The sequence below is a fragment of the Ruditapes philippinarum genome, unplaced genomic scaffold (genome assembly GCF_026571515.1).
Source record: "Ruditapes philippinarum isolate M1 unplaced genomic scaffold, ASM2657151v2 ctg2660_1_1_1_1, whole genome shotgun sequence".
Classification (NCBI taxonomy): Eukaryota; Metazoa; Mollusca; class Bivalvia; order Venerida; family Veneridae; genus Ruditapes; species Ruditapes philippinarum.
The window spans coordinates 226,098-253,962 of record NW_026865822.1 but is presented as its reverse complement, the minus strand read 5'-3'; the positions used below and the strand labels follow the sequence as shown (position 1 = coordinate 253,962).

The 27,865-nt window shown below is 30.0% G+C and overlaps 1 protein-coding gene across 3 annotated transcripts in view; it reads right to left on the bottom strand.

Moving 5' to 3' along the window:
• LOC132730421 (uncharacterized) overlaps nt 1-27,865 on the bottom strand; it is an 88,013-nt gene that overhangs the window by 49,040 nt on the left and 11,108 nt on the right. The window contains exons 1-2 of one of the 3 annotated variants that reach the window (XM_060716339.1): nt 12,781-12,997; nt 7,046-7,570 (exon numbers count right to left, since the gene is read on the bottom strand). In XM_060716339.1, the coding sequence (XP_060572322.1) occupies nt 7,046-7,198 (153 nt within the window). In that variant the 5' untranslated portion in view covers nt 7,199-7,570; nt 12,781-12,997. Of the gene's footprint in view, nt 1-7,045; nt 7,571-12,780; nt 12,998-27,865 lie in introns of those variants that run through there. The other 2 variants (XM_060716341.1, XM_060716340.1) reach the window with 2 other exon arrangements.

Genomic DNA, 27,865 nt, shown 5'->3' with positions numbered 1-27,865 from the left:
AAATAAAAGCATATGTTGTGCCATGAGGGTACGCTGCAAAACCGAAAGTAGGGTGTTTTTATGAATTTTAACATTTATTTTTGACAAATACTGGCATTTGTCCGAAGATGATATGTAAATGAACATATTAAATATAGTATGATGCATATATAATCAATCCCACGGTTCATTGCAGCCCGAAAAGTATGTCGAGGTGATGGGCGAGGCAAGACATGTCGATTTTTTGTAGCTTATTGTGAAGTTCGAAAAAACGGGAAAAAAGGGAAGCAAACAGAATAAATAAAAATTTAGTTTTTCCGTTAATATTATCTTTTTGGGGACGTTTTCAAACCCCTTTCCTTATTACATTGAAATTTTTTACTGGATTGTTACCATGCTGGTTTTTTTTAGCAAGAAAGACCTGTTCATGTGTAAAAGGTTTTCTTTGAGCAGATTTCGCAAAAAGGGTACCGATAATTTTGCCCGTGGTGTGTTTTGGGGCGAATGATTTCATAATATTAATGATTTGTAATAAAAAAATGTAAAAGTTGTAAAAAAAAGGTTAAAAATGAATATTGATGTTTGGTGGAAAGTTTTGTTGTTTTTTAAATTTGCTTATTAATTTTAAATGTTTTAGGATTTAGCCTTTTTTAAAAAAAAGTTTTTATTACTTTTATGCCAAATAAAAAACAAGAAATTAGAAAAAAAGTTTATTAATATTTTGCAAACCAAAACATTTGATTTTTAAATTTTTTTGGGAAAAATTTTTTTAATTTTTTTTTATGCTATAAAAATTTTAAATTTTTTTGAAAATTTTTTTTTTGGGGAAAAATTCCAATGAATTTAGGGAAATTTTGGCCTTTTTTTCCCCAAAGTTTTTGGATTTTGTTTCTGTCCTTTTTGCGCCCTTTTTCCCCTGGGGAAATTTAAAAAAATTTTTTAGGAAAAATTCCTTGTGTAAAAAAAAATTTTTTTAAAGTTGATTTCCCAATGTTCAAAATTTTGTTTTGAAAATGGCCCAAAAAATTTTCCCCCAAATTTTAAAAAACTTTAAAAAATTTTTGGTATCAGGATGGGAAAATAAGAGGGAAAATTTAAGAACCATGGGGATTAAATTTTTTGAAAAATTTTTTTTGGAAGCCCCCTTTTTAAAAATTAAAAATGTTTTTAAAAAAGTTAAATGAATAAAAATAAAATTTTAAAAACCCAAATTTTAAATTTAATAAAATTTTTGTATGGAAAAATTTGAAATACCTGTTCATTTTTTAAAAAAAAAATTTTGGTTAAAAAAATCCCTTTTGATTTTAATTTCCTTTATTTAGTGAAAAATGCAAATTTTTTTTAAAAAAAAAATTTTTAAATTTTTAAACGAAATCCAAGCAAAAGGATTTTTAAAAAAAGGGGAAAGAACTTTAAAGTTGAAAATTTGGTTTACAAAATTTAAAAAGTGTCGCTTTTGATATTTTTGCCCTTTTTCGGATGCGCTTTAAATTTTTTGTTCGTTTTGCTTTGGAAAAAGCCCAAAAAAAGTTAGGGTTAAATTTAATGATAAAAAACCCAAAAAAACAAAATTTAATTTAATTATGTTTAAAAAAACGAAACAACATAAAATTAAGAAAGGGTCGCACACAGCAGAAAGCATAATGTGCATGTAAGAAAGCAACATGTAAAAGTCAGAATGCAAGATGTATATGTCAGAATGCATAATGTACAAGTTAGAAAGCACGATGTACAAGTTAGAAAGCACGATGTAACGTAAGAAAGCAAGATGTAATTTTGGCATAAATCACCCTCCATAGTTCCGCATAGTAAAATGTTACTCTACATTAACTTAATCTTGCCGATGAACTATAACTTAAAAATGTTTAGCCTTTTACATTTCGCGTAATTAAACCAGACAACCATGGTTCTTATTTTTACCTCAGACTTTGCTGTGTTTGAGATTACATCATTAAGAATTATTCGCTTTTGTCTCAGATATTGCTCACAATCGACATTTTATTGCTTGATTATAAAGATATTGTCTCCAAAGTGGCATTTCATATATATTATTATATACTTCTCATTTTTTAATCAAGTAGTACGCATAATATCAGTTATGCTGAAAATGTATATAAAGCAGGAAGTCTTATGCAAATCATGTCATTGCATACATTTAACTAAAATGACTTGACACATAATACCATATGTAAAAACTTAATGTTATCGGAATTTTGTCTTACACATGTATCCGTTAAATACATGTCAAAGATCTGTTAAGAGATAGTAAAGATACGCTGACATTTTCTGAATTCTACGAAAATGCAAGAACTTAATTTATATTGAATGCAATAAATGTTGTTACTCAAATATTTTGCCTTTTCAACGACAAAAACGATATCCTGGCTACAACTGTCAAACATTGAAAACATATTAGGAAGAATAACAATATGCCTCATATTGGACATTGCAATCAAACATGTAATTGTAGTGTTGTGTTACATGTTACCACTTCATTCATATGTCCAAGCCAAATGCTGCTTATTAAGTTTGTGTAATAAAGATGCAAGCCGACTTTTCAACATGATACATGTATGATATAAAAAGGTACAGCCAGAATTGTAAAAAATGCATTTCTGTGTATATCAACTTACAATACTATGTCAATTAATTGAAATATTGTATATTGACTTGAACATAAATATATTAAAAATATAGATTTTATTATAGTTTTACATGACATAACACTACATTGTATCTTTATCCCTATTTTAGCATAATGTCTTTTGGCAAATATAATGTTTGTGTGCTAAAAAAGGCTTCTGTGGCATTTTCAATTTACGCTACAAATGACCAAATATAACGTTAAATTAAACTAGGCAATAATTGTGATTTCATCTAGAAATGTTGTTGATATAAATGATATTTTGTACATTCCAAAGTAATAACATTACATGTCGAACATTAACATGTTATTTAAGGAAATGAACTTCCCCAATTATGTTGCTTCATCGATTTAACTATAAAATCAATGACAAACCCGATAATCCTGTAGGAAGGAAGACAGAAGTAAGAAAATATTTGTGCATAAATGACATTGAATCTGTCTAGAGTGCTGCCGATCAAAAGATTTTATGGAATTAATACTGAATTATCAACACTAATCTACTTAGGTGTTGAAAATTTGTTTTGAAATGTGTTAAAATAAAATTTTGGCGTCAAAATTTTTTTTTAATTTATTCTTATTTAGTTCTTTTACGACATGCCTAAAAACCCGTGTAGTTGCTTATAATCAAGTAAAATATTGGCAATAGAATCACTAAATAAAAGTAACTAGATCTCGGTAAGCCCTAAACATTAATATATCCTATTAAGGTCTGTCATTTAATAAAGGACAAAATTATAGGAACAAGGTAGGTCATTATGGGTTGTCATTAATATTTGATACCCCGCCCACATATCGTAGAGAGAGTGCAACACTGGAATCACTTTATCGCGCCCGTAGGTCGGTCCGATAGGGTCGGTTTGTTCCCATCGTGTCCGCTTTATAACTCCTTATACCCTATTTAAAGATTTTCGTGATGTCAAACTTAACAAGGCGATGTACAAAACTTAAGCTGCCGCTGTCCCTGTTAAAGGTTCATTTAACAATTTAACAGTTAAATGTAAAGGACTTTTGTTCCCTTTACCTTTATATTATTTTCTTCAAAGTTGGCTCAAATTTGTCACTTTAACAAGACGATGTTGCTCATTATCGCATTTACCCCTCGATGGAAGAAGTATCTACAAATCTGGCTCATCTCAACATGGCGATGTTCAGATTAAAGTCACTCTCAAAGGTAAATATATTCCACAACCCTTATTTTTTTTTCATTTCAACCTTTCCTAAAACCTCCACTCTAGTGCAGAAACGCACGCAATCCTTATGCGCGCTCAATGTCAGTGACACTTGAAGTCATACGTCTGACAATTATGTGCCCATACTATAAACTTTTCACTTCTTAATGGCTTCCTACAAATTAATGTTTAATGGTTCACCTTCAAATATAATGATAAATGAAGCAACATTAAATCCTGTATTATGTTTGTATTGGTCACCCTTGAGACAACTTAAGTAATAATTCCTTGTGCTTTTATCTTCAACCCATTCTACTCCATTATGACATAAAAGCAACGGCTCTTTTTCAAATTTCTAGTATCACATACTCCTTATCTACGATCCTGTGTACATGTAGTACATTGATAGATCCATCTACACCTTTCTCACACGCTTGATATTTTTTAAAACTTAAAATATTAACAATGCTTATTATATTGCATAATATTTAGGTAACACATTTGCAAGATTGTTTGATAGCGTAACTATTATATCAAGTGCTTATTTACATCAAACTTAAGATTATTACTAAATTTATAGAGATATCTATAAAAGATTATTGTAGTAATAAATAGGACTTATCTTTATTCCTAGAATACGATTCGTATCATAATTCATGGGTAAATGTAGTTTTATGTCATATCTTGCAAATTGTTTCGATACAGATTTTAACAATAAGGCAAATCTAAATGCAATCATGTTTATAGTATGACTTCCGCACATTCGTTTTATCAGATTTTTAAGGTAATGTCAGTTTCTGTAAGGGTCTTGTATTTTTCCCGGGAAAAAGAAATGTCATGAAAACTGCAAAGCATTGGATTTATTCTTTTTTACATCTGCTATAATTTAAGCTGGAGTATTTATAGGCACGGGAAATATCTTGTTTTATATAACCTGAAACAAAATCTGAAGGTTTAGCAAACAATCGTAATTCTTGAATTCCCTGCTGGACTGGAAAATCAAAAACAATGTCATGTTCTTCAGACTTCCCTGTTCATGTTTGGTCTGTCAGCCGGCTTGGCAAATGATCATTCTTTTCTCGTGATATTATATGTCTCTACGAGTTGTGATAATTTAGATACTTCACAATAATATACGAAAACATCTCACGTGTGCTTAACTGCTTTACTTTTGTTCAAATGACGTTTATTATTTTGGTAATCATACAAGACAGCGATTGTTTTCACTTTCCATAGATGCTAGCTGTGTTTGAGATTACATCAGTGGGAATTGCTGTGCGATATTTCAGCAAATATGTAAAACATGGCGATATTTGTTCTATTAATTATATTATATTTATACTATAATTTGAGACGCGTAACGACAAAACCAACACAGTGCGCATCCGCGCAGTCTGATCAGGATCCATGCTGTTCGCTATCAGTTTCTCTACTTGTTATAGAGTTGGTAAGCGAACAGCATGGATCCTGATCAGACTGCGCGGATGCGCAGGCTGGTCTGGATCCATGCTGGTCGCAAACCCATTATGTTGGTTTTGTCGTGACATGGCTCATTTTAAGTCAGAGTAAATGTGGTGAACTTCTTTTCGATGTTTTCATGTAATGCAAGATTATATTTATATAGTGAACAAACTTTTAAACATGATCAGTTCTATAACATATATAATTTATTTTTTTTCCCCAACGAAACCCTTATTTTCCGAAATTTTTCTTTTTTTTAATTAAATATTTTGGATCCGTTTTTAAAACTTAACCCTTTACTACACTTTTGTATGCAAACATGAAAAAATTCATTATTTACATAATATCGCTAAAAATGTTTGACATTTAGAAAAAAGGACACCAAACATTTTCCCTTTAGACACACACATTTTAAATTATTAAACCAATGCCCAATAAAACGGATAGTCAACTGAAACAAATTTAAAGAACTGGAGGGTCGTTATATTTAATACGAAACTAAAGATCATCATCCTAAGTATAAATATAGTTATATGAATGTTTTATATTTAGAAACAAGAAGTATCTTTAAAAAGATACTCGGCCGAAGTCAAACTTGTTAACTTGCATAGGATAAGCTACTACTAACCATGTTTACCGCAAACAGAACATTTTATTCGTCTTCAATAGTTTTATTTCAGGTCATTTTTACCCGCAATGTTTTTCCCCATTAATTGTCATCTTAGATTTAAACAATATTACTTACATTATTTGGTTTTAATCAAAATGGAATTTGATTTGAATAGGAATTTATAATAAAACAAAGATTTAGTAGATACTGTACACTTATTCCACGGAGAATTTTGCAAATGTAAATTAGTCGAAAGTTCGTTTCAATCGTCTTATGTCCGGTTCACTAGAACAGCTTAGAAGAATGCCCCCAATCGAAGGCAAAAGTATCAGTAAGGCGATCTGTCATATTTAATTTCATATATTTATTGAAAAGCTGTTAGAAACATCTAGAAAATATCATTAATGTGTTTTTTTATATTGACTTTTTTTCTGACTTATACGGGGCAGTCAAAGACCGGGCCCGCGAAGCGGGTCCGGGCTTTGGCTTGCCTGGCTATAGATTACACGTGTATATTTAAAAGAAAATCAAATAAAAAACAATAAAAAATATATAGAATTCTATACCTATCAATGAAATTTTCATTGTCAGTTCTAGTCGGGCGCCGCCATTTACAATGTAACTCAATGATAATAGGCGGGGTATTCCGATAACGGAACAGATCTCAACTTTTCGGATAAATGATAATCGTCGAGTAATCCGAGTGAAAACGGAAGCGGTGCATGTAATACCGAATTACACCTTTAAAACGGAAAGAATGAAAGGAATTTTTAACGACTTCCCCGTTCATAGGCTTTGCATAATTTCATATTATCTTTTTTCAAACACTTCTTGCCATCGCGCAATCGAAGAGACCTCTACCTATAATGGAAGCTCTTCTAAAGTATTAATCGAACGGGCTATTTGTGTTAAAATGACCAATGAAAATTCTGCATATATTCATTTCTTTACTGTTAATTTTAGCGGAAGTCAATGTAAAATCAGACGGCCTCCGGCCGAAATATTAGCAGTAAAAAATAGAAACGGACGGATTTAAAGTCTATTGTAAAGATTGCCACATATATCAGATCAAGTTTAACTGTATATTTACATGACAAAAAAATCAAAGCAGTTCATTAAATAATTCACATTTTTTGGAATTTGAATAAAAAATTAGAAAATGAAATAATAACGACTTACTTGGTCCAAGCAACGTGCCAAACATCTGGCACGTGTAACTGGAGATATATCTGTATTTACATCATCGCTTCCAGAATGCACGTGTTTAGCGTGTACAAATATAAGCAGAATAATGCACACATTAATTGTATAATCCTTCGACAACGTTTTCATTTTCCAATATATCACAAAATTAATATAGGTTTATCCACTACATATCACAAGCACAGATTTTACCCCTTACATATATATCTGTCCGTAAATCTTCATATTTGAACCATTAAATGAAAACACGTCACAGTTCAAACATCCGCCATCGAATATAACTATTTTTTTCACGTTGTTCCTCTGAGAGTCAATCATAAATATCCGACGGTTCTAAATCCAATAAATTGTTTTATTCACTGGAAAAATTTGTGTAGATGTCGTCTCGTCTAAGTTACCACACTGGAAACAATATAAACAGAAATACATCCCAAGCCCTTAACTGAACTGTATTGAATATGGCTTGAATATGGCTTCAGTTTATATAACTACATCACTATCCTGCAAACGGAAAAAAGAGAGCTTAATATCTATCTTTTTTTCAGTCTATATACCGGTAAAAAGATATCATAATTGCGTAAAAAAATATCAAAAACAACAAACATTTTACTCACAAAACACACAGGATATCATTACATATATACAAGTTCTGCACTAAATTTATGTTAAAAAATTATCATTGAACTTTTAAATTACGTTTATGACATGTGTGTTTCTTGTTTTAAATTCATACTTAATTGTAATATAATAATGTCCTCATTACCATAATATTATAAATGTAGACATGTCTGGGTGTAACTCTTAACCTGTTTGGACTTAAAGTCATTAGCATTTAACACCATTACATGACCAGGCTAGCAAGCAGTTTATTTTGCAGTCTGGCCATGTTCTATTCGTCGTAGCTGATTTGATATTGACCTCCTTTACACTATGCACCGACTATTCAAAGTTATAAGCAAGACAAATCCATTACAAAATTTAAGCAGGTTAACATACAGTTTTTTTCTAAACGTCCATCTTGTTATGATTAGATTCACTGTGACAATGTAGCTAAAACTTACTGAAATCTTTTTTTTTTATATCAAACATTTAGTTATATAGCAATCTTATTCAAGTATATCACATGTACACCCAGATAATTGTAAGACACTATTATAAATAATGTGTCATTTTATAAATTAATTGGCAACATTTATGCAAACATTTTGACTTGTCTAGAGCCTATGTCTTCCTTTTCTGAATAAATTTGCATAGTATAGGTGTATTTCCTTCGCTTAGATATCGTGTTGATGTCAAAACGTTAACTTTTACATTCTGTTCAAGTACTATTACGCGTAAAATAAGTACTTGGTAAGTAAGTATGAATATAAAATTATATTTCTTCTTGTACAGTTAGTTTAAGAAATACTGTATCCCAAGCAGTGATTATATCGATAGCCTAAATAAAATCACTGTTTGTCGTTCGGATGCGCTGCCTCCAAGCGGTGATTTTATCGCTAAATAAAATCACTGTTTGGATGCGAGAAATGATATCACGCTATGTAGCATATAATGCTGCGCATCCGAATGACAAACTGATTTTATTAAGCGATAAAATCACTGCTGGGGATCTATAATTTCGATTCTTACACAACATCAACAAAATGTTGTAATGCCTGATATCAAGCTAAATTATGCTTAATTTTTTTAGCGCTTCGTATTTTTTATGTAAACATGTAAACGTTACATGTCTAAATATAGGTCGTCAACAGTGGTTCTATTGCATATCTGCACGCACTTTTGTTCCTTCATGTTCAATAGGGAGAACTGAGTTTTAGTACTCGAGCCGGGGTGTTATCAGACCTCAATGAGTTCACATTTGGCTGATTTCAATAATTTGATTTGTAGATATTTCCGCTGATCAGCTAAGTTAACCATAAGTTTTCTTTTTTTCTGAATCAAGGTAGCTGCACAGATAAAAATATATTTTCATCTCATTATATGGTTATAATCAAGAAATAATACTAACAGGAATTTATAAAATGGAGTAAAAGTCTATCGAATTTCATTCTTCTGACCTTTCATATATTTCAGTAAAGTATATTTAATCTGTTATGTGATACCAGAGATCTTTATAAAGCAATTTACATTTTAATGGTAAATGGTTAAAAGAAAGTTGAATCTCTGATTCTACTTACCTATTTATAATTTTAAATCATGCTTTACCAACACCTTGCCCACAAAACACATTCCTAGAGAACATAGAGGATTTTGTTCTATCGACATTTGTACCTAATTAATTATTATTAGCATAATAAAAGATTAATGTTCCTTGTGATGAACTGTATCTATTTGAACACTTTGATTATCCCAATTTAATTAGTCAATATTTCCGACAGAACTTATTTATTTTGGTAAGTTTATTATCGTTTTCGTGTCAACTTGTATCCAGAGTAATCAATAACACTTCCATAAAATGTCATATTATTGTTAATAACAGAGGTATCTTGCATCCGTTTCAGATTTAATTAATAATATATATTTCATATAAACTTAAGATAAAATTCATACAGATGTCATGTCCTGCAACGACTTTTCTAATTAAATCTGAAACAGATATATTATATTAGACCAAAACTAACTGCCGGCTATATGATTCAAGTTATGTATGCTAACATAATGCCTTAAGACTTATTGGAATAACAATTAATACAATAGTACACATAGAATATAGTAGCACATACTTAACTTATAACTTTTTAAACGTTTGAATTATGCCATAAACCTTGAATACTAGGACTTTTGGACGGTGGTGTTGTTTTTTTGTTGTTGTTGTTTTGTTGCTGTTGTTGTTGTTGTTTTTTGTTGTTGTTGTTGTTTTGTGTTTTTTTTTTTTTTTTTTTTTTTGGGGGGGGGGTGCTATTGATAGTTAAATAATAACAACATTTCACATACATTTATATTTCAATATTTCTCTTTCTTTCACTATTTGTTGTTTAAAATTTACAATAACGATAAGGAATAAATTTGTTATATCTTAATTGTTATTTGGTATTCAAAATTTAAAAATAAAATCATGAGTAAATGAATTATATTATTGTTACGCATACATAATTGATGCAGCCTATAAATCAGTCAATATGAAAACATTATTTTGATTAACATGATACTCTGTCATTTGTAAACTTTCAAATACTTCAAATGATTATTGCGATGATAATTACAATCGTTAATAGTTTTCATGAGCCACAATAAATTATAGTTTCAAAACAACGTGCTGTACATTTCAACATTATGATAATTGTACTCGATATTTTGCTCACTCATACAGTTGTAAAAATGTTATCGTGTTATCGTTTTGCTGTGAATGAAATATAGATATGAGTCTTCCTAAAGGTGATACTGACTATTAAACTTTATAACACTAGTAATTGAAGCCTGAGATTAAAAGATACGATTACGATAAGATAGTTAAAGAGTTGTACTTTGAGACTTTTTTTCATTATTAAGTCCAAAATTGAATTCTGCTTGACAAGTGCAAAGCTGTCAAACTATATAAGCCGAGTCTGATATAGATCTTGCAGCTGTGTACGAGTCCAAAAGAACCAGTTTTGCAACCAACAATGTATAATCGCATCTTTATTTCATACCATCAGTTTTGTGACATTTCAATAGAACTGTGCCACTTGGAGAAAAATATGTATTTGATATGAGCTTTTTTACTCAAAAATGGCATTCAAGAAAAATATTTTTTAGAACAATACGAAGAATTTAGGAAAGAAAGGCTTTTAAGCTTCCTGCTTAATCCGTAAAGTTTATTTTACTATGTAAATGAAAACGAAAAAAAAGAAAAATATTGTTTTGACTAAACCTACATTTGTAAACGGATATAATAACGTCACATATCCTATTATTTCATTTCAAATGTCATGTTTTCACACCTGGTCTGATACGATGAAAGATTCATATTGACCTTTTCGAAAACCTAGCTTAACACCGCTTCCGGTACGTTACGGATTTAGCTCTGGGGAATTACACCAAATGAAGTACATTACACAGTTATGTGATATTTCTATTTTTCTATCATTATTTTACCGTTTAAGTTGAAAAAAATTGATGTTTTTGAAAATTATTAATATTTCTTTAATATCTTTTGCAAATTTTTCAAAAAAAATAAATTGTTTATAATGAAAATCAATAAAATTTAAACAGATGTAGCGTAATCTTCCATAATAAATAAGGTTATTTTCTGCGTAAACTTGTGTATTTACTTTATTTTTTGTATGGAATTATTCATACAATGATATTTAATTATTTTCTTATAAAGAAATAACTGTTTTAGTTCAATTTAAATATAAATGGCCGAAAACATCGAGTTCGCTATGACACTTCATTAGGTGAATTCCCCAGGGCTATGTACAGAAAGTACCGGAAAACGGCGTTTAGCTAGGTCTTCGAATTCGTGAATTACGTGAAGATATATACATGTGTTAGACATTTCGCATTTTCCCCCCATGAAATATGTAATCACATCAATCTGAAAGTTATAGATATTTTTCCTTAAAGCAAACCTTTTTCATGCGGATTTTTACGACAAACAGAAAAGTTCAAATAGGCTTTTAGGTCAAGAAATTCACCTTTCTGTCATATCAGCATAAATTTAAATATATGAAAATATGTCGCTTATCTTTTCTTTTACTCCAAAAATGTTAATATTTTTTGTATCTGTTTACATCAGTGACATTAATAATTCATGAAATAGGATTTTTATCTGTTATACATTTACACAGTGACACAGATTATCTCTTATGTTATTCTATGCTTTCTAAAAGATTTGACATTTGAGATTTACTTAACGCTATCGTAAGAAGGTTTTTATGAGATCATATTTTTCGTTTCATATATTTCGTTTTGTATATTCAAATAAATCATAGAATGACAGTAAACGAAAGACCTTTGAACGAAAAGTCAATAACTTTGCGAGCAACAGATCGTCTAATGACGATGGAAATTCATTTGTCCCAAGTTAAAGAAACACCCATGACAAAGCACCAACGATGGTCCGTAACTGAATGGTTTGGTGGCTACCATATCGTTCTTCCTTCTATTAGCCACATAAAAGATTTAAGATTTTAGTTGCATATTTAAACAACAATTAACTTCTTTTATTTAGCTTAATCATCAACAACTTGAACAGTATCTCGCACCATGTCAAGTTCCAATATAAATACACAATGGCTCTACTCTTATGAATAAAACATCCTTTTTTATATCGAATCAGAAAAATCTATATCTAATATATGATGTATTCAACTAGCCTCGTCTCTATTTAAACTAAAGTACAGTTTATCAAAGTATAATACTTATATTTCTAAACCATTATTATCTGCTACCGTAAAAAGTACAAGCACAAAACCGCTGGTTTTAATTCTAACTGTAATGTTAAGCTTAGAGTTCATCGCATTTCAAAAGTCAAAATTATCATCTTATTTTCTAGTTAACTCTAATCTTATAGGATTCATATCATCCCACATAGTAAATGTGTTTCTTAACTTGCTCTCATGCGAAAACTTTCATCTTAATCTCATTTTAATCATATAGAATAATATAAATCGTTTACCATAATTTATATTCATACTATCATCTAAAACTATTCAAGAAGACTGGTTTTAGTTTCTATTTCTCTTGATATTCCTATTTACTAGACTTTCAAAATATACTTTATGTCTTACCATTGGGTAGGATCTTTATAACCCAGTTCCTTAGCTCTTCGCTAGAATTGCCACTTTACAGGTTTTTTTCAGAATTGAGTTGGAACCGACTAAAATTATATTATATATTTATAACACATCAAATGAAATAAATCCAAACAGAATAGTCCCTGTTCACAAAGTTTCGTCAAGTGTTTGTCAGAGATGGCGTTATAAAGTGTTAGAAAAGCAGACAATCCAACTGAGCGCAGAGAGACAATTTTAACGCCAAGAAGTGACAGAAATCATAGTAAGTAAACTTATCACCGAAAGTTTGAAATACAAGAGCAATAGACTGAAAACTTTACGTTTATTGTCTGGCAAGGCACGTTTGTAGAATAATAACACATTTCATATTTATAAGAGGGTAGAAATGTTAATATATAGTGATTTCAACTTTCTATTCTAACCAACCTGACATATATGGTTTAAAGGAAATTAGTATTATTTTTCCATGTGTTAGGCATTTTTAAAATAACTTCATACAATATTTTTTGAAAACTTATTTGTACAGTGGTGATTGAATGAAACAAAAATGTGGTTTAATGGCCCCTTTACTCATTTTTAAATGCGTAAATTGATTTTTTTACTAAAATCGTATGTAAAACTTTTGGTTAAAAGTATAATGAAAAACAGAGGGACGGTATTTAAGTAACTTCCCATAAATATTGTGGCGCATTACCTGTCTCACAAAGATTAATTAATTCTTAACGCGTCAGGTCAACATTTTAATGAGGGAATGCGGAAATAAAATATTCGTTGAAGTTTAAGGCATCTATTCATATTATATGAGCCACTAGAATTAATATATTTATTTTATTCTTTAGATGAAACGTTATAACGCGTTTTGTTGACAGATGTAACTTATAACAGAATATGTCCATGCTTGTTTCTAAACAAAAAGGTATGAAATGTGACACTGTTTTCTTAAAGATTTTAAAAGTTGCGCCATTTAAGTTTTGCCTTTCATGCACCCAAAAAAACGTTCTCGTGTTATAACTATCGTAAATAGAATAATGTTTAAAAAGGATATTTTGTATAATATAATAATAAAAGACAGGCACTGGCTGTTGTTAATATTTGCATAAGGGTGTTTTCTTTTTTCCGAGCATAAAAACCCTCTTAAACTGATTTCAGACAAAGGTCATCCAAATATAGAAGATGCAAAATGTGTAGGGTATGGAAGGTACACATGTACACATGCGTTCATATTTATTGTTAAATAACATTATGTTAGTAACTAAATGGTATCAACTTTGAAATAAGAAAAGAATTTCTCATAGTATTTGTGTCTCAGAACAAAAGTTCTAATTAGATAATGTATTAGAAACAAGACTTAACTGTCGGGGGCTGCGTTCTGTGAACGTTGTGTTGCCTTGTTGATCTTTATTCTCATTTTTTACAAACCCTGTCACCCCTTCTGTGTTTTAGTGTTGTATGCCAATCAAAACTTTTGTTTTATCTCTGCTGATAGTAGAATAACAATACATTTTCTTTGAGGTATCAAATTATATATCAGAAGTCATACTATATAATTGTTTAACGTGTATTGGAAAATAGATGATATAAAGGGAAATATTACAAGAATAGATATATCTGACCTTTTAGTATCAAGATGAAAAGTTTAAACTTAAGATATAGAACGGAAAACCTACAACTGGTGGTCAAAGATTTGGGAAAATGTTGTTGTCTTTCTGAAGCAAGTTCTCTATAATCGACTTGCAGGCATGGATACATAAAGGTAGATTTTCATGTGCGTAAAATCCAATCGTCTGATTGAGCTGTTTTTAGAAACAGTATACTTGGGCGGCTTTTCCTTGATGTCTACAGACCTCAACAGACGGCAGGATTTAGAAGTACTTCGCTAAGTACAAGCAAATCTTAATACATGTATGTGAAGGCTACTTTATCATGAATTCGTTAACCTTTATACTAGCTTTACAGGATAGGACATGTTATTTTGAACTTCTTGTTGTACAGACCTTTAACGATGACAGGTGACAGATTTCCCAATTATCACCTGATAATGTGTTTAAGGAATGAAATTCCAGAACAACTTAGGCTGAAATGTAAACATAGAAGTAAGATGGAGTAAAAACGATGATGAAATAACTCTTTGGGAGACCCAAAGTTGTGGCATGTTCGAATCCAAAATTACTCAGAAAATGATTATAGACGAACAAGTTTTTTTTTAAGAAAATGGAGGAATTTCTTTAATTATTCCCAAAAGACAGAACAGGACTTAGTTATTCCATCCATTCAAGGAAATGGTAATTTCCTAAATTCTCACTCCATGCTATCCATGACCGAATCATTTGGTCTGCGTCTTAAACAATATCTTAAACTGGTCAATACCAGCAATGATATAACATTTAAACATATTCCAGTAATAACAGTGTGAATAGTGTGTGAATTCTGCAAGGGATCCATTTCGAGGGAAGTATTTTTGAGGGAAACCTGATGAGTCATACAAGTTAGAACAAGTGTTGTGTTGCTTTGAAATCTTTATTTAGTGTTGAACAACTAAATGCTAGCGTATGTTGCAGCCTTATTATTGATAAAACAATGTAGAAAATTGCATCAGATAGTCTGATCGGATGTTGGGGGTATAAAGGTTTTTTTTAACATTGGTTTTTTGCGACCTCAAAGGCCCTATCGTGAATTAGTTTAGGTATACGTACATTCTGACTGGAATTTATATATTAAAGTCTATAAATTATACCAAAAGTAAAAAATAATCAACATTTTAATATCACCAATACATCAAATTGTTCAAATGAGGAAGATAAAAAATAAAACATCGGATTCATATACTTCATACAATTCAATTTTTGTGTAATTGGACGTTTTTATATTTTTGGATCAGGCAAATTTATCATTTATGATATGGTTGTTTTTATGGACCATTTTAACTGATACAATAATATGTGGAAATGTCTATGAAAAACGGTTGGCTTAAATTGTTCATTTGTTGGTTCATACCGAAAGTTATTTACATAATATATTCATAAACCGAATAATATTCAGACAAAAATGTACATTAATTAACACACTTTCGCATTTATTTCGTGAAGATTAATGGAGCTAACACAAAAAAGAATTTAATTAATTTTGCTAGTTTCTGTAAAGACAAGCGCTATTTACGATACATTTTGACAAAACGTAAAAAATCAATGAATTTATAGTTTAAATCTGCAATATTCATGACGATATATTTCTTTTTTACATAACTAAAAATATTATTCTGAAGTTATGTTCTGTTATGAGACGTAATGTGATGTGATGTGACATAATGTGATGTCATGTGACGTAATGTGATGTGATGTAATGCGGTGTCATCTCATAATATTGAATGGTACCTTCCAGAATCTAGGAAACCATTTACAAATTGGAATAAAAACAAATAAACAAACATTTGATCATGTTGCAATCAAAAGCATAATCTTCCAAAAATAACGAAGCAAAACTGTCGAACACCGTACAAATGAAGAAAAAAATCGAATTATATCTATGTTATCATTAATAATATTTCCATAATAATAATGATAATAATAATAATAATGATAATAATAATAATAATAATAAATCTTTATTTATGAAGATAACACACAATGTTTACACAGTACGAAGTATACTTATTTTCAGTACGGCCTTCTAAGATTTAACAATTACAAATAAGAAAATGTAAATCTATACAAAATTTAAAATCTTTTTGTATAAAGAAAATGAAGAAAAAAAAAGAAAAGAAAAAAAACGAGAAAAGAAAAAAGAAAAAAAGAAATATATTCTTGAATGTAAAAATTAGATATTTTCATTCCACCGACTGACACTCATATTAAACATAGTTATCATAGATAAACTCGAAATGATTAAAAAAAGAACAGTTACAATATAAACTGGTCAATTTCCATCATGTATTTAACTGTAAATTAGACAATAAATTTCACAGCTGTTTTTGAAAGATTGTAAAGTCGAACATTGTTTGATAGTAATAGGTAATTTGTTCCAATACTGAAATAAGAAAAGGAATCTTTTGAATAATACGCATAAGGTATACTTTTCAGAACAAGATTCTTATGAGAGATTGAGCGTAAATTATGTAATTGTGAGAGAAACTAAAAATGTCACTCATACACAACGGTGCCAGATTGTTTAAAGATTTATACACTATAATTGCTGTGTGGAATTTCACCCTAAAATTGAATGTCAGCAATTTGTTTTTTGCAAACAGAGTCTATTTGATAATGCCACTTATTATCTACATAAAAGCCCATGTAACATTTTCTAGACTTGTATCCTTTACTTTTAGTAAGAGAGGATAACATTTTTTCGCCTTTTTTGAAGAACCAATTTAAAATGAATTGTGTTTTTACTGGGTGCAAGGACATATTATTGAGGATACACCAATCATTTATATAAGTTTAATCTGTTATGTAAATCATCTTGTATTTCCAGTAAACAGTCACGAGATTAGTAAAGCGTTGAGTCATCTGCATACAAGTCTATATCAAGATCATTACGGAGTATAGATATATCATTTATATAGATCAAAAATAGTAAGGTCCAAGAATGGATCCTTGAAGAATTCCTGCTTTAATCACTAAAATGTCAGATTGTAAATTACCTTCTTGAACTGTCAGTTTCTTGTGTGGCAAATAGGAACGAAACAAGCTTTTAAAAAAAAATGATATAATTTCAGTCTGTGCATCAAAATTTCATGAACGACAAGATCAAACGCTTTTCTTAAATCAAGGAAAATAGCACCTATCATTTTACCATTATCAATATCGTTGATCCAGGAATCAATTAATCTTAGTAATGCTGTATTACAAGACATATTTTTTCGAAACCCTGATTGTCTGTCGTGTATAATTTTTGCATTTTGTAAAAAATGCCTAAAAAGATGTGACGCTATATGTCCAACAATGATTTTTGAAAATCGGGTAGATAATTTTCAGAAAAATCTCTTCTCACAGGCAAGGCACGAGTTTCCTTAAGTTAAACAGGAAAAATACCCAGATGAATACTATTATTTACAATAGATGTTATGCAAGGAATAATAGTATCCGCAGATTTTTTTTTCTTAGCCTTATATACCAACAAAATAACTTCTGTACTTGTTTCCTAAAATTTTGTACATAAAGGTGGAAAGCTTACGTATCTTTCTACAAACAGGTATTTCAAAAATCATATCCAACTTTTTATTACATGAGCAAAACCGTGGCAAGGACCTAAACACAATTATGACAAAAACAACAAAAAAGAAAGAAAGAAAAATGCGTTTAAATTCTGTTATTACATGCGTGAAGGAAAAATATCATTTTACCAGTTTTGTAGGCAGTTTGTCTGAGTAATAAATTGTTTTTGTTAAATGAAAAAAAATTTCGTATGAAAATATTACGTACCAATGACATCTCTAGACAAGATAATTAAGGACATCTTAAGTAACATAACTAGTTTTTACATTTCGTACATATAAACGCACACGTAGACCATCAAGACGTTATAAACTTTATCATAGTGCTAATGACAGGCCGCTTCCAATTCAATGGTTGCTTGTTTTAATTAGCCATTTTTAGACAAAGGCACTTCAAGTCGAAACTTTTCTCAATGTTAATGACTTATTTATTGGCTTTACTTATATTTGTATCTATTTGTTTTTTATTTATAATTATACTTGTGATTTTGAGACCAACACAGCCATGTGAACTCATAGCTAAGCTAATTGTTAAACATATTTTCATTAAATATTATACATACTTATTCTTTTCCGACCTTAATTTAACCTTAAGTTAAACGATACATTCATCACAACTTGTTTTGTATAATCAGTTGCGGTGACTTAAAATGCTCTCGCGTAACAAACACATTGTAGATAGTATCCATTTATATACTTTAATGTTAAAATGTCTTTCAATTTGTCAGATGTTTATGACATATCGCCCTTGCTTGGCCTCTTTTCTTACATCAGTGAGATTATTCAATCTTAGCCTGTCAGTTAACCGGACTAATTTCACATATAGTTTAATTTAGATTGATTAAATGTTCAATTCAATTAAGTCACAAATTTCAAATAATGTATAGATTTTGACACAGAAATAACTTCCAGCGTTTGGAAAAAAAGATTAACAAACGATTACATTGAATGTATCAGTTTTAACAAGCAATTCAAAAAATAGCAATTAACAGGGTGAATTGAAGACAATGTTTCCTTTGAAAACATGACATGAATAAGCGTTTAGCATTATGCATACCTTGCTATGTATAAGTTGTACCAAAAATGAATCAGCTTATTCCATTGCATTGATTTTTTTTCTTGCGTCAGCCGGTTGATATAATTATTTTAACTTTCCCATTACGAAAGCAAAATATTTCTTTTAGATATAAAACACCTTGGTCTAATCCATGTAATCCGCTGATGGAAATGTTCAAATCTATAAATGTCATTGGCCATTCACATCGTGTTAATCTGTACATCTTTGAATTGCCTCATTAAATGTCAAACGTTATATCAATATATTAAGCAAATAAAATCGCGTATTATAATCTTTAGAGTACTATATTATATGTATTTTACAGTTGTAATATCAAAGAATGTATCAATTAATCATTATTAATATTAGCAGGAATAACATAAATTACTATTTACTTAATAACAGGTAAAAAACAAAGATAAACAGTTAACATATTCATTACAAAACATTTCATTTATGTATTTGAAAGCTAAAAACACGAACTTCAAAGCAATCACTAGCGCAGGGTTACCTTTGGTTTAAGTTGTGTGGCTAGTTTTGCAAATCTTATGTATGTTTTATAAGTAAAGTGCATAAGACAAGATATTTTCAACGTTACATCATGGAACATAAAATTTCATTGGATTCATTTATCTATATTTTCCATTAAAGCATATGCTAGCAAATAATATTACGGACCGAGAGTGTTATTATATAATGGCTGAAATAATATGTATCTTTCATGTCGTTAATTCAAATATATAAATCATTTGATAACTTTAATTTACAATTGTGTATTTGCACATTTGTGTTAATATATCTACAAGTTTTACATATGAAGGAATCCATGTAGTTTTGTATGAAATACAAGTGTCTCTATATAATAAGGTAACAGTATGACTATGGTTATTTTTTCTCATTGAACGCATTCATAATAATTATGTTCAGCTTTGAATATATAACTTTCTCTTTTTACGCCAAATAGCATGATAATCTAAATATAATTGGAATATAAATCTTCTCATACTAGTATGTATCGCAATGGATCAAATCTTAGTTACGCAGTTTCTCTTTCTAGACACATGCGCTAGGCATTTTGATTTGACCATTCGGTCAAAATGGATCTACTTCTTTCACGATCAAACTACAACTCATTGACAACACACCTGTACTTTTTTCAGAGGTGGAGAACACGCTGTCTAAAATGCAGAACATGTGACCATTACAACTATTTATCAAATGATAAAAAGCCTTAACGAAGATTTATGGTATAGCTTCATTATGTAACGACCGTGGTAATTCCGCATCAATATTAGTTGTTTATTTATATGTTTTTTATTATCTTCTTTTGTTGAAAAAAATTAGTTTCTTGGAACATAATTATAACGAGATATGTCAAGTATGTTAAGAGTCATCCATGCCCGATTATTTTGCCCTCTTCACGAAATGATTGGATACACGTCGTATGTGTTTCGCGTACAAGTCAGCATGATCAAGTAGTGGTTGTGAATGCTGAGGTAAGTGTAGTTAACAGCGACTACAGCTCTTTAAACATCGTGTACGAGGCTAGAGAAATCCGGCAACTTTCAGTATAGACTAATGGTCAGTATAGACCTTGTTCGTGAACAAAGACACTTTTACAATGACACGCTAATTAAAATAAAGGATAAAACATTATAAATTTATTTGCTCATGCAGGGATTTTTTGTATAAAACTTTTATCTGGTTAATCAATCAAAAATAATTCTTTAGACGTTCTCTAATTACAAGATTGCAAAACATGCAAACAATATTAATGTATTGCTTTTAGCAAACTTAAGCTGTCGTAAACATAAAAAATATAAATAATGATTTTCAAAGATAGAAAACAATAATATCATAAAACATGTCCAACGAACATAAGTGTATTTGAATTTTTTATCCATTTTAAATGTTAACAGAAATCAAAGGGTTTTTTAAGCCTATGAACACTATAAACAAACAAACAAACAATCTGGACAAAAACTTAGTGAATGTTTAAACTAGATGCGAGAATGAAAGATGACACTGTAACGGTGTTTAGGCAATTGGTCTCGGCGATAATTGTTTTTATCATACGACCAAAACAAATTGAAACAAAAACTAAGTCAAACGGCAGCTTAAGATCCTGCAAAAGATCATAATTCTTTCATGTCATTGTTCTATGTTGTTATCAATGTGAGCTGTCTAGTGCGTATGAATTCATATAAATTATTAACCATTTTATGATAGATAATCTTATTTAATAATTTATGTTCATGAATCGACGAATGATTGAATGATGACTGCATGAAAAAAATAAAATTAATCTAGATATATTCATAACCTTTGTGATTCCTACGTTTACAAGGGATAGGAGATGTTAAGTGGCAGTTGCCGTGAATTCTTCAACGCCCCCCTCCCCATACAGATAAAGTTGTATACATGGTATTTTCATCTTTATAAAGTGAGAATGAGGTACATTATTAAAATATGTCGATGCGGTGGTCGTTTTTAGTATAAGACTTTCTTGTACAATGCTATAATTCACGTTAAGTGCCAAAACACATTATTGAGCTTAAATGAGGCAAAATATACCTAAAACAATTAAGAATAATATATTATCATTTGCGACGAAAAAAAACATATTAAAAGCAATACACATAATAAATATTGTCTACATATAAATTACAAAGGTAAAGACATTATTATGTACCTCTGAAAACATGTCGAAGAAATATTGTCAAATATGCAATGATTTATACATGTAAGACAATAACCTCACATAATAAAGTATGCTATAAAATGAACACACTATTTGTAAAAGTATACTTTAATTTGCTCATAATGAAAATATACGTTTAAACATTTTGGCAATACAACAAAAACTTGAATTTTAGTAAAGTTATATCAGAAACATGCACTAATGAACAATTATTGGAGGGCAAAGCAGAGCTCCATGAAACGCCAGGTAAATTTATTGTCATTAAAATTTTTAACGCATTCTTCATGACCGTAACTTTAAGGTCAAATAATGCATAAGATTATAACCTAGACACTTGCTTTACATAATAGGTTTACAATGTCTTACGTGTCCTAAGCAGACTTAGTTGGCACATTGTTTCAACACATTAAAAGATGTCAGCATGGCCGGGGGTTGACGCGCCGGACAAGTGATCTAAAGCTTGTTAGCCGCATGGGTTCAAACCCCGTCATGGACAAGTGGTTGTTTCCTTGAACAAGAAACTGTACACTCATTGCCGAGTACTGGTTGGTTCCAGGAACTGATTTGAAAGTGTATCTAATTGTGTTAAAGTTATAAATCGGACACGCATTATCTATTTTATCGGACATGCAAACGGTACAGGGAAAACATCGTATGTCCTCCCCAATTTAATGGTTGGCGCATATAAGGTTGAAGTTCAATGATTGGTATGGTATATAATAATTTACGAATGTAATAGATCATCCTATTGAGGTCTGCCTCCAAAACCGCTGTTTAGTATCAACTGGATATATATTCATATTGTTGTGTTCTTAAAATCAAAAGAACATAAATATCACTTGGATAACTTAATGTACATAGAGCATAATAAAACAATCTTTCAGATCCATAAAAACCAGAAAGTCTTATGCCCATCATAATACATGAATATACATTGTGTTCTTTTTCGGTTTGACTTCCTGTAAAATTAACAGGACGGACTGAATATAAGAAGAATTTTCATTGGTCATTTTAAAAGGTGAATATCATTGGTCATTCTAAAATAAAATGTAAAGGACAGTTCTAACCATTCTAAAATAAAATGTAAAAGATAGTACTAGTATAAATGTACCGAAAGGAGGAAAGTTCTTTTACTTTTAGGTTAATTTGAAATTGATTACAAAATTTATAAAGTCAAACGTAAAACAAGTAAAAGGGACATGTAAAATAGAAGTTGTCTTACTTTGAAAAATCATCAATATCAAAATGTAATCATTTAATTTCAATGTTTACAAAATGAATATTTTCTTTGATACAAGAAATAACTATCAAGCATTGCTAACATTTCTTTATATTTAAAAATAAGAAATAACATAACTTTGCATGTTTACCAGTATTACTTCGACCGAGTATCTTTTTGAAAGATACTTCTTGTTTACTTGTTACACCAAAATATTATTGAAAAGATGCAGACATATTCTAGACGTTGACTTACATAATAACTAATAGTGACTTCACTTTCCTGACAAGAAGAATTAAGATTTAACAATTTTTCAACTCATAAATATACTAGAAAGTTAAATATGTATTTTACTGTGTCAGACGTGTCTGACATATTACCCTTGCTTGACCTATTTTAATGACAGCAATCGTATTTCGTAATATAGTCATGTCATTTTAAGCATAAGTTTACCGGATTAATGTCGCATTATGAACATTTTTTAAACTATTTAAAGACTGAGGTTTTTATTAGTATGTTTTGAATGTTTTCAATTTAATTTAAAACCAAATTGCAATTGATATATTGATATATTAATAAACAAAACTGGGTTTCGGGATTTAAATGAACATATCTTTATTCGATATTACAAATATGAACCCCTTATTTCATTGAATTGATATTTGTTACTTCGTGCATAACATACAACACTAGCGTTTTTAATTATTTATCTTTGTCATAAACGGCATCAAATAGATAGTTTGGATAAAGAAATGTGGCTATTAGGAATGTTTAAATCTGAAATTGTCTCTCAAAATTTAATGATCGTGTTGAATTGTTAATCTCGGAATGTCATCGGCAAAAAATATACATGTATCTTACACAGGGCTCTCTTCAATCATCTGTAAAATTGCGCACGGAACTCTTAATAAAAACTGTATTATGCAGAATTAAGTAATGTAATACCAAATTTTATAAATGAGTATTTACAAACATAAACAAATTTCTTCTTCGTAAATAAAGGTAAAAAAGACTGTCATGTTGTAATTTATCATCATTTACCTTTTAATTAATCTATTTTTGTACATTCTTTTTAAACAATCCATTTATATTTGAATATAGCTTATACCAAACACAACAATTTAACTGCTATTGTTGTGAGGGTCGACACGTGAGTTACAGTAAACGGTGATGGTTTAAACATAATTATTAAAGATCGATTGCGAAACAAGTGTAGTGATGATGATGCAACTTATATTAATCACTTTCGAGTCCGCTTCCTGGAACCAAGCATTGCTGGTGTCATATGAAGAAACATAAGGACTGGAACCCATGATCCCTGGATCGAGGGCAGCTCCCCTTCGCCATCGGTGTTAAGGAGTAATAAGAATGATCGGCAGTGGTAACCTTGTTTGCACAAATATAAACCAACTGAAAACCATTCGCCGATGTGACAACACGAAAAAGAAACTTAACAAATTATCTAAATATGTTTCAAAAATATATTAAATATTAATGTATTGTTTCAAGCAAATAAAAAACATACCAACTAATTAAGCTATCCTTTACACTAATATCATTCATAGAAAAGTTGTTTCACGTTATAAATGTAATCGTTTTACATGATCAACCTTGTGTTTTTATCCTTTTGTTTTCGCTGAAAAATAGACCTTATCAATCCTGTTATACATATTACAAAATCCCGTTAATCACTTAGAAAAATAATCTGAAAAAAGTGTAAAATTTTGTGTATATGCGTGAATGAAATGTGATTTAGAAACAGTGTACAGGCAGGTAGTTTATCATGTTAATTAATTGGGTTTATTGCATTACTAAAACATTTAGATAAAACACTATTATATCAATTAAACAACAGCATATTTTCAGTATAAAACGTCAACTTTTAATATCTGCGTATATAAGGTACTGTGTGGTGTCTAAGAAATTACGCTAAATAGTTCATTTAATTTTGTTGTATATGTTCTTAGGAAAACTTATCTGGTAATTAATCTACATGTAAATGTAACCTTTGAAACATGTGGTCAAACATGTCTGCGACTTTGTTTATGAACATAACATTAGGAATAATTGTATTAAATAATTTCTTTTATTAAGTTAAGTTTAATCTAAATATGTATATAATAGAGAGAGAAAAAAGAATCCCTAAAGAAAGTACAAAAAGACAAAAATTGAAAATGTTGCAGGCTCGGTTTGATTGAGCCGGTTCATGGACGGTAATGGAATGTGCAAGTTACCTTCCACGCCCCATAGCACTGGCTTACGCAGTATTCAAAATTTAACATGAACTGGTAAAATTTGGAATTTTAAAATATCCCCAGATGTATTCATATGGCGGTTACCATGGCACCTCTGTATAACTCATATTACTTTCGGGATCTCTTCATATACACGAAGAAGGGATTTGTTAACTGTTACGTGATAGGCATGATGGTTCTGAAAACTTGTTTTCATTCTTCTGGGAACTGTCAACTTTGACAATTTTATCATTTTCAAGACGAGGAAATAAAATGTAAAAATAACGTTGTTGATAAAGATCGCCATTTTTATGCAAAACTTTCCTATCATATATTATTATTCACATTTAGTGGCTAATACACACTATTTAGAATCAGTGATATACAAATGTATTCCAATTTTTTTCTAAATAGACAGTCAAATATATATGTACTGCTTTTGAAAAAAATGAAAATTTTAAACAAAAAAAATTTAAAATAAACTGATAAAAAGGTTTGAGGTGGTTTAAAAAACCGAAATTTCAAGAAAATAAATTGTAAAAAAGTACTATTTAGCTTTAACATTATGAATGTTGCAACATAAGGTAAATAATAAAAGCTTAACATCTAAACATTTTTATCGCAATAAAAAGTTCGTTGAAACTAGCTAAACCTTTAACTTTTATTTTCAATGAATTTATATTTATATATAAGTTATTATTTTATAATAAAGCCTTCATGTGAATTTATAACTAAGCTCCATTTAGGACTTTAATTTTATACAACGTATTATTGTTCACCTTTATTTAAGGTCAAAAAACAGATTAATCATTACAAAAACATTTCCTTATTCAGGCAGTGAAAATTAAATGTATCTTGATCTCTTAACATGAATACTGCAGATCCGACGGAGTTTTTTGCATTTCATTAATATACTTAACATATTTAATAAGTATATCACTGTGTCATTTGGTTCTTAAATAATTCCTATCAAGACATTAAAATGAAATGTTCAAATGTGGAATAGAGAAAAATATAGCCCTTAAGAAAAGCCCCAAATTTCGGCAGATTTGAAAATTTTTGAAAGGCTAAATTAGAATTTGGGGGTCTGTTCAATGGACATTTACGGGGAGAGTCCCAAGTTACTTAAACCGCCCTTGGACCCACCGACTGAACGGGTTTTAAACTTTTTAAACATTTTAAAATTATAAAAAATTTTTTAAATTTATTAACACCCCGCAAAATGTGTTCAAAACGGGGGTATCACGGAGTTTCCAAATTTAAACACGTTAGTGCCTTTCCCAGGGGAAAGGGGCGAATGGTCCCCAAGTAATAAAAATGTTTTTACCTAAACGAAAATAAATTAAAAAAAAACCCATAAATAATTTACAAGACTCAAAAGGGAAATAAAAGGAAAATTTGTCAAATTTAAAGGGCGAAGTTGGCTTCGAGTTTTACTTTGTATGTCCCATCAAATTTGAATATTTCATTTTTACTGAATTATGATGTGTTTCATTTACATATTTCATTTGCTAAACCAGATAACTCCTCAAATTGAACAATGTTTTAATTATGAGACGGATTAACAGTTTAAAAAATCTGGAACATCATAAGTGTAGGAGTCATGTCATTCGGGAGTTTTGAAGTAAACAAATGGGATCTACGAAATTGGATAGAAACTGCCAACTGGCAATGAACGAATCTTCAGAATGCGAATTCGTCGTGACGTTTATAAAGATCAATTTCGAAATTCATAGGGATTCTATTCAGCTTAAAAGAAAGTGCAATTTCTAGATCTACTCATATTCTCTGTTCTTGTTGCTTATTTTTCATTTTTTAAAGTTTTCCAATAAACTGTTACATCTTGTAGATCCAGCTTTGTAAAATAATCATGAAACGACCCCGGCAATCTCATGTATATTTTAGAAACATGACACGTGCTTTCTCCCGTTCATCTTCAAATGAGGAGTACTTCGGCAATGGCTACGGAAAATAAACAACAGAGATTTACCATAGATAAATCAAAATTTGCTTTCACAAGAGAAGTAGACACTTTAAAGAAAAATCCTGAAAAATCTCCAGGGTGACTTTTTTTTAGTTTACAAAAATGGTTTAATATTTATTCAACCTCGTTTTGTTAATTCAAACCAGGCAAAAGTTCATATCCAATTTTAATAGGACAGACTATAACATATCAAAACATGAATTGGTACATGTATTTGATATGTTTATTTGAAAAGATAGATATACGCTCATAAAGGAGGTTTGTAACATTCAGTTGTGCTCCGGTTATTTTATTTCTGTAACGCACTATAACATTTGATTGATAAGGCAGTTCTTATGTAAGTTTATCCTCGGCTCTGTATCGGTGATAAAATGTTAAAAGTTCTCTATGTTATGAGTTGCTCCCTGTTTCATTCACGTGCCAGCATGTTCACCAATGATTTGATAGAATATTCAACAACAAAATATTATGTGAAGCAATATCAATATTTTTGAAAAGTTTTTGCATATGATATTCTGTAAGATACCTTTATTAATCATAACATCTGCATATTTCTTTTAATTTTTTTAAAACGTATGGTAACATGTATATTCAAGTGTCGATGAGTATCTAAAAACAAACTATCGTACAGGTGTGTTCATTGTAAAGAAGAAATTAGAAAGTGTTGCTTTCGTT